The sequence below is a fragment of the Austrofundulus limnaeus genome, unplaced genomic scaffold (assembly GCF_001266775.1).
Source record: "Austrofundulus limnaeus strain Quisiro unplaced genomic scaffold, Austrofundulus_limnaeus-1.0 Scaffold5, whole genome shotgun sequence".
Taxonomy (NCBI): Eukaryota; Metazoa; Chordata; class Actinopteri; order Cyprinodontiformes; family Rivulidae; genus Austrofundulus; species Austrofundulus limnaeus.
Window position 1 is genome coordinate 6,530,806 of NW_013952407.1, and position 9,296 is coordinate 6,540,101.

The 9,296-nt window shown below is 40.0% G+C and overlaps 1 protein-coding gene across 1 annotated transcript in view; it reads left to right on the forward strand.

Annotated features, from left to right (window-relative positions):
• Positions 1 to 9,296, forward strand: part of wu:fj29h11 (uncharacterized) — a gene marked incomplete at its 3' end in the record, with an annotated part of 46,618 nt that overhangs the window by 33,027 nt on the left and 4,295 nt on the right. The window contains 7 exon segments of the mRNA XM_014028644.1: positions 1,892 to 2,034; positions 2,709 to 2,890; positions 5,143 to 5,402; positions 5,491 to 5,725; positions 5,813 to 5,996; positions 7,553 to 7,679; positions 8,185 to 8,271. Coding sequence (XP_013884098.1) covers positions 1,892 to 2,034; positions 2,709 to 2,890; positions 5,143 to 5,402; positions 5,491 to 5,725; positions 5,813 to 5,996; positions 7,553 to 7,679; positions 8,185 to 8,271 — 1,218 coding nt within the window.

Here is a 9,296-nt window from a genome sequence, read left to right on the forward strand (position 1 = left end):
CACACACACACACACACACACACACACACACACACACACACACACACACACACACCAGGAGTGAAAAGATTCATAGGCTCCACAATTCAGTTTGATTTTGTTTTCAGAGTCACAGTTTTTTTGTTTGTTGTTTTTTTAATGTCTGCTTTTATTCTTTGTTGTAAACGCTACACAAAATTCTATACACCTGTAATAGATGTATGGTATTTCACACCATTTACACAAACCTTCGTTTTCTGCCTTCATGTATGATTGTCTTGTTTTAGCCCTCCAACATCTAACGTAGAAATCGTTATTATGAATTATGGCTAAGGAGAACATTGTTTTTCTAAGTAGCGTTTAAAGTGGACTTTGTTATTTCGAGTAACATCCAAGCCTTGATGAGATTACTTCTAGTAAAATGTGCAACGTTGGAAAAACCTGCGATATCCATTGTTGTTTAATTTAGGATAATGTTATCAACAATAAATTTGCAATCTATTGTGCAGCCATGTTTGATATTTCTCTACCTTCTTACAAAGCAAAGATATTTTGGAGGTTTTCTGAACTAAAGTTTGAACTCCTGAAGCAGTCAATATTATTCACCTTTGGCACATTGTTTGATGTATTCCATATACATGAGTTGACTGGTTACTGTTCCACTGTGGAACCAGCATCCTTAGCCACTCACTGTTATGATCTTGCTGAGGGGGTTCAGGCCCAAGCAGAATTGGCTTTGATTTGGAAAGAGCCATCTTCCACGTTCTCACTGAGGTCTCRGTGAAGGCTCTAGTGTTCTGTTGATGTACAGTTTCAAGCACTCCAGTATCCATATTCATAGCATTCAATTCAATTCAGTTCAAAAACACTTTATTGATCCCAAAGTGAAATTTGATAAGATTGAGTCTGGGCTGTCCTGCTATCAGTTCAGGTGGTGCACATGTTTGTGTGTCTGCCTTTTGTTCTGTCGACCAGTAGCTGGTGCCTGGCCTCCGTGGTGTTGGTGACGAGTCCCCTCTGTGCCTCGCTCAGGTTTTGCCCCCCCTGTGCTTGTTATCTTAGCCACTATGTAGCCTGATAGGAGCTTCCATGTCGCTGAGGCAGGTGGTTGTCCAGTAGCTGGATGGGATTGACACTTTTTAGGGTTCCTTCATTATCAGGACTGTACAGCCTTGGGTCAACCATTCTGGGTGGGTTTCTTTTGTTAGCAGCTGGTTCATAGGTGCTGCTAGGCATTCACATAGAGATCTAAATATAACAGTCTGTGAAACAGCTGTGTTCAGATCTTAGACCCTGCAGCCATGGAGCATTGGGGTTGTTTGATGACTCTGTCTCCTATATTATTCTCCAGTAATGCTCAATCTCAGGTCTAGTAGGTCTGCTTTCAATGTTTTTGACAATACACTTTGAGTGGTGTGATGTTTTTTATTAGTCAAGTAGCAGAAGCATTGAGCTCTTAGTCAGTCTCATTAAGATTAACGAGATGTCCTCCCATGTCTTGTTTTCACTGTCAGGTGATTCAGTTTCAAAAGAGACATTTACAGTATTTCTTTTCATTGGAGCTTAAAATGATAAAATAAAAATTAACATTTAGGTAGCGACAATCATAGATTTTGGCAAAAGCCCTTTTCTATTAAATAAATAGAATAATGTGTATATAGAAATAAATATATTATGTCATATGGTGCCAAAGACCCTGAAGGCTTTGGCACCGTGTGATGTGCAAAAACAACATTGTATTGTTGGGTTTTCTTGTTTGTTTTTGGTAATACCAACCATGTTAATTCACTTTGCTTGAATGACTGAAAACGCTAATATCTGAAGGCTGAAAACTCCTCAGGTTCGCGGCACACTTTTTTATTATTCATCATTTTGTTTTTTAAACMCTTATATCTGCTCTGCTCTCTCTCAGGCTGTGATTGGATCTTGCTGAGTCCCTGTTATGTGCAGACAGACGGCGATGTGGCAGGATGGAAAGAGCTGTTAAGCAGACTGGGAGTCAGGGATGGTCTCGTCGTTCGCAAAGAAAAACGAACGCTCACTTCTGAAGAACTGGTGAGGGAGAAAACATGCAAACGATTAGAACAGAGAAGACTGCCCGAAAAGTAGGCACACAATATTCACAGGTTGCATGGACACCCAGAGGCAGAACAGAAGCTTTGTCTGAATCTGTGAGTCATTGTGACAAATATAAAAGTGATTAAAGGCTGAACGTGTGGGGGGTTTATTCGTCACACCAGGAATGGCGAGATCAATCGCTGCTTTGAGATGAAAAAAAAGCCGGTGACTAATGGGATGTTTCTCAGACAGGGCTGACACTTTGCACATCACACGTTCTTGTTACTTGTTTTAACCTGAGCTTCAAATACAGGAGATTAATGATGAGACCATTTATCACTGTGTGACTAATGCAGTGCAGGCTGCACTGATAGAACAGTACAGACCTCATCACAAACCTCATTTTCTATATTTTAAGTCCTTATAACTCTGGTGAGAACCGTTTTTCTTGAGTTGCAGGTGGAGGAAATCAGAGTTTGTTGCCTGTTTTTTATTTTTTYCCCTTTTATAGGCTTATGACTACAATGGAAAAGGAAAACTGTTTTGAACAAAATTGCAAAAAAATAGCTAGAAAACTCTGTAGACCACTCCAATCTTAGATAAAATGAAACACTTAATGAGATGTCATCATAAGCAGTGAAGCTCATTCGTTTCCCCTGCTCCTCTGGTAGGCCTCCAGTCCCTGGTCAGCTGAAAGTGCAGCGTGGCACCGACATCCCGGGGGGGACTATGTTCTGAACGACTACCCCTGCGAGGAGTTTCACAGCCTGGCCACAGCTCAGCTGCCAGGCTCACTCCTCCTGCAGCAAAGGCTGGCTTTGCTRGAGCTGCTGGAGACAAACTGGGACTCTGGGTAACATGCAATGATTATCCCATTTTAAAAACAAACAGTTTAAAAGGATTTTTGTTGTTTAATGGCTACAGATAATAGCTAGGGACTTGGATTAAACTGGTAATAATCCCTGTTATTTTTGCTGAGGCTACTAGGGAATATTAAGACTAAGTGGGGGCAGCGTTGGGCAGTAAAGCTTTTCTTTTTCCCTTGGAGAAAAATAGTGATGCTCAAGTCTTTATGTACAACATTGCAAACAATTGATTGTAATAGAAAAGCATGAGTACAAGTCATAATTTTAGTATAAACTAATCCTTTTCTAACACTTGTGTCCAGTTTTGGTGAGCTGTTGGTAGCACATAGTACTCTATTTTTATTTTTTTACACATTTTTAAATTTTTATTTAATTTATCTTTTTTTATTCTTCTCACCCTCCCCTATTTAAAGCTGCAGTAATGTGCAAATTTCCCAACTGTGGGATCAATGAAATCTTATCTTATCTTATCTTATCTTATCTTATCTTATCTTATCTTATCTTATCTGATCTGATCTGATCTGATCTGATCTTACTCATCAACAGGAGTCTTTTCATGTGTAGGTGTGGCTCCAGTCAAAACATTTTTAGTAAACTTAAGACAGCTCTGTCCACTGATTGGTTTAGGTGGGTGGGTCAGAACTATGAGTCTGTGCCGGTTTTGCTTTTTCGGTGCAGCTAAAGGAAAAGGAACACAGGTAGAAAAGGACAGATATGTKTGCAATGGAGTGGAGCAAACTTATCCTTATTGTTTGAAATGTTGGGAAAAGTTAAACTGTAGATTTACTTATTTTACTTATTGTAATATCAGTTTAGTTTCACCAAAAATTCAAACTGTCTTTATTAAATCTAACTTAAGTAGCAGCACTTTTTTTCTGTCTGTAGAACAGCACTGTTTTGTGTCTAAAGTATTTATTAAAAAATTAAAGATACAGAGCTGATAAAGTGCCAGAATGCAAGATTGCATGCATCAATAAATGGATTTTTTCTAAGCTTGTAGCATGTCATAGCATCATGGTGCTATGACCCTGTTTTTTTAATTTTTGTTTTTTTTCTAAATTTTGAAATGCATCCTAAAAACAACATTACTTGTAAAGGTTTGCAAATTAAAAAGCAAATACAACTACAAGACAGTACTTTATTTCTGTGTAGGTCATAGAGTTAAATATCACTAGACTGAGCCCTGCCTATCCCCTCCTTTATTAGCATCTGTGACAAACTGGAGCAAAAATGGCAACCAAACAGTATGATATATAAAGAAAGTATATAATCTATAACTAACAATGATCCAAACCAAACCTGAAGTCAGTCAGTAACTTAAACAAAACAGCTAGTTGAAAAAAATGACTACAACTAGAAATAAAGTATATTTATTATTTCTTATCTGTCAATAATAATAATAATAATAATAATAATAAATGTTTACCAGGTGACACAGAAAAATGTTCACTGAATACCTGATGACACTTTAGGGTGAAACTTGTCTTAGATGATTATCTTCTCAACAGTTCAAGTTTGTCTAATTAAAACCTAAAAATAGTCAAATACATAATATTATTGTAAACTGTGTACATATTACATACATCAGAAATAAAACTATCTTGTAATATTTAATAATTGGTACTAAATTGTAGCATGATTCAGTGGAATTCTACACGCTATGACAATATTATGCTACAGAAGCAACCAATTCAATAATTAATAATGATTACATCGGCTCTATAAGCTAATTTTAGTTTTAAACTTTTACTCACTCACTCACTCACTTAAACGTTAGTTTTAGTTCTGGTCAGATCATATCCACATTGATGTAAATAAAAAACAAAAAATGTCTTTAATAGTGAAATGAGACATTTTCCTGTTTTTTTATGTTGGTACATCCATAACACAGCTTTCTGACATTTTTATATACATTAAATAGCTTATATACATTCTAAAATATTAATAAAATTTCATTAATATCATTTTTTTTACAATTTTTACAGAACCAGCTCTTATTAGTCAGTATTTTGCCAATATGTACAGTAATGCTAAGTCCAGACMCTTGCCCGGTCTGGTTAGTGCCATCGCTGCTACGTTAGATCACACGGTCACGTGACCAAGAAACACAACTCTATAGTATAGACATAGAATTCTTAAAATGAAAGAAAGAGCTCTGCTTTTACGTGATTTTGTAATGAATAAAAAATGCCTGTATTGTTTGCTTTTTCTGACTATTCTCTTCCATCTGTCCATCCAGACATTGCTACTCTCAGTACCTCACAGCCCAGGTGCTTGACAATGATGAGCTGCCGGTAAAAAACACCAAGTCCTCCTTCTACCACTTCCTGTGCCATCTTGAATGGGTGCCAGCTTACCGACCTACAGAGGGAGAAYGGCAAGAGCGAAAATTCCTTTGTCCAAGTTCAGCCTATCTGGCATCACCCGAAGTCACCAGCGTACTCGGGTCTCATGTCTTTTACGTAGACCTGAACTCCAGCACGTTCAGCAGAAAGCTAGGTAAACAAGATCTGGTAAAATATCACATCTGCTGTTTTTTAGCTGCTGCATGTGGATCAGTCTGCTTCAAACATTCCATCTGTTTCAGAGATGAGAGAAACTATCTCAGTAGAGGTTCTGATTCAGTACCTGAAGAAATGGTGTGTCAAACCAGAGGAGGATGACCAGGAGAGACCACCTGCAGACCAAACCGTGGGAGCCAATTTCACCTCAACTGTTCAGCACATCCACAATGTCTACAACTATCTGCAGGCCAACTGTTCCCAGAGCAGCTTGAAAGAGCTGTTCCAGCACACCCCTGCTGTCTTCGTGGAGAGTAACAGGTATGTTTTGTCCTGTAGCTTCAAACTTCTTAAGATTAACATAAAAAACTTCAACTCAGGTGGTTTAATGAGACGTTGCCTCTGCAGGCTAAATGATAAGTGGTGTTCGGGACACTTCTACCATCTGAAGGAAGTGTGCTGGAGTGACAACACGGCCATGTTTCAGCGTTACAGACAGCTGACTCACAGAGCTGACAGACCAATTCAAGATCCCAGAGTCCTGGCTCCTTTCTACAGCCAGCTRGATGGCATGAGAGATTTCTTCACTAGAGTAAGTTTCTCTCTTAAGGCCATTTGTTCTGCACAGAAAGGATTTCTGATGACTGTTACTAAGACTCACAGATTGATTTCCCTCTTCAGTTAAACAATTTTCAAACAGAACAAGTGTCTGACACAAAGGAGAAAACAGATCGATCTACTTGAACACCAAACTATAACCCTCTATATATAGGGTTACAGTTTGGTGTTCCTTTGATGTATCAAACCCACGAAACTCACACTGAAGCCTGATCATCCTCAGGTGGGCTTTCTTTGGGACAGGGGCTCGAGAATGAAAAGATACTCATTAAATAATCATATCTTTAAAATGTGAACTTGACTGACATGCACCAACCTGTGTCTTCCTCTTGACCCCCTACTTAAAGCAACTTGTCATTGGACACAGGATGAATTCTGGCCAACACACCCAACTCTAGGTGAAGGTTGTGGTTTAAGACATTATGGCTCCATGAACAGCACCACATACACTGCATTCTTGGTTTTTCCTCTGCCTCACAGCAACTGAAAAACATTATGTAACTTGAATCAGATTTCTCATTCAAGTTACATAGAGACTAGCATCTAGGTCACTGGTCCATTGTCGTCCACTCAAGTTTCCACAGAAGTTCAAGAAGTTTCCATCCATCCACCCATCCATCCATTAATTATGTCCCGCTTGTTCCAGAGTCAGGTTTTAGGGGCAGCAGCTTCAGCAAGGAGGCCCAGACCCCTCTTTTCAGCCACCTCTCTCCCCTCTTCTGAGAGGATTCCAAGGCGTTCCCAGGACAGCTGAGAAACATAGTTTCTCCAGCATGTCCTTGGTTTTCCACATGGTCTTCTCCCAGTAGAACATGCCCAAAGCACCTCCATAAAGAGGTGTCCAGAAGGCATCCTTACCAGATTTCTGAACTACCTCAACTGGTTCCTCTTGATGTGGAGTATCAGCAGCTTTACTCTGAGTCTCTCCTGGATAACTGAACTTTTCACCCTATCTCTAAGGGAGAGTCTCGCTACCCTGTGGTAAAAACTCATTTAGTTGGTAAGCCAGAGTCAGAGCGCCAAGGCCTCCACCTTTGGCTGCCACCCACGTCTCCATGCACCTGACTCGTGTGACCCCTCCTGCAGGCGGTGGACCCGCAGGAAGGCAAACCCTTGTAGCTCATTCCATCATCCGTACAAATGTTTTGAAACACTGTCTGGCATGTCACCTAGGACCAACTGCCTTGAGAGATCCTACCAGGGGCAACTTCTATTGCTCCTGACAGCAAAGCTCCTGGGATCATTCAGTCACACAGACTCCTCCACTACTATGAAGTGACAATTCAAGAGACAAGAAGTTTCCATTTGGAGCCAAGTTCATATTGTTCCTTGATCTACTAAGAATTTTTTTTAACTTGACATCACACATCAGCTTATGTTGATTAAGTAGTTTATTTAACTTATAAATAGTAACTACATATTTCATTCTGAGTACCACTTGTAAAATCTTAAGTACGACCAGAGGTACTTGTACCATAATTTAAGAATAATCCATGTACATGAGTCTGTGATTTTACCTTCTCTGTATAGCTGCTGAATGTGGATCAGAGCCCCACAATGAACCAGTACGTCATTCTGTTGGAGCTGATCTGTTCTTCAGCACCCGTGCCAACTGCTGAAGTGCTACAGGATGTGTCCGTACTCTATGCCAAACTCGGTCAGTACATTTAGATCAGCAGATTTGTTTCAGTGACTTTCTCTTGTGTCTCGTGTTCCTCCTGTTACTCTGTCCCATCTGTCTGCAGCTCGTTATGTCTTCGCTCAACAGCTCTTGTCTTTCTCTGCCTGAGATCACTTGCTTAGTTCATCTTTATTTCTCTCACTGAAGAGATTTCATTTGACACTTTGATGTCTGAAATATCTTTCTAACACCACGTTCCCAACAGTCCCACTGTGACCTATTCAGAGCATTACTCTTTTCCAGTTTATTTGACAGTGATTTCAAGTACAAGGACCAGTGAAAATCCCCAAAGCAAAAAAACATTGGAAGGAGCACAGAAAAAATATATTTCAAAAATCTGTTTCAGTTGAGCAAATCTAAACAATACATTAAAAAACACAATAAGGCTGTACTTCCTGTAACAAGCTACCAGTGTTGTGATGTCAGAATAGATAATGAGATAATGTCATGTAATCTAACTTAAGTCTTTCTAATTTACCAGCTCAAAAGTGTAAACCCCTTATGCCTGGAGACCTGGATGGTGCTCCTCAGTACAAACTGAATCCCAGCTACTGCTCCAGTTTGAAAGGTAAGGTGTTTTTAATCAGACACTCTAACATTGTCTACTTTCTGTCAGTAAGCAACGAGTTTTAAATACAGCTGGGGAGGACTTGTTCCTGCAGCCTAAAAATACACATTACACTGGAGACTGAAAGCAGGGAGTTGTACCGTGTGCGCTGCAGAACATGGTCATCAGTGCTAGCTAATAGAATCAGGAGGAGTAGAAAACATGTGAAGGATTTATTATTTGATGTMCACTACCGTTACATCAGTAAGTAGTTCTAGGTGAGAACAAGGGTGTTGCAGCTGGTGCAGCTGTTGCCTCTCAGCAGGAGGGTTCCCAGGTCGAATCTCAGAGTCCTTTCTGGGTGGAGTTTGTATTTTTTCTTTCTGTACACATGTTTTTTTTCCCGAGTACTCTAGTTTCCTCCCAGAGACCAAAAACATGAAGGTTAGGCAAACTAGTAACTCTAAAGAGTCCCTGGATGTGTTAGGTTGTTTGACTCGTTCGTTTCTATGTGGATGGATTTGCGACCTGTCCAGGTTGTAGCCCGTCCTTTGCACAGTTACTACTGGATATGGGCACCAGTGACCCCATGACCCTGAAAGGAAGAAGCGGGCAAAGTTAATGGATAGATGGGTATTTGTAGCATGTCAGTGTTGAGGAAAGTTTATCTGCACAATAGGTTGATTTGGTGTCTTCCAGAGATTTAAGACTGGAACAGAGGTTCACCKTCCATCAATGACCCTTAACACATCACTGAAGCAACACTCCAGTCATTTAGAAYGAACCAGTTAAAAGTCCTGGGATGGTCCAGTCAAAACCAAGACCTTAGTCCAACTGAGAATCTCTGGTTTGATTTAAAGACTTTTGAACACAAGCAGCACCATCCAACTTAAAGGACCTGGAGCTGTTTAGTCATGAAAAATTGATAAAAAATTCCACTGATAAATGTAATGTGAAGGACTTGTGACCTGTCCAGGGTGTACCCTGCCCCTCGCACTGTGACTGCTGGATATGGGCACCAGTGACCCCTGTGACCCTGAAAGGAA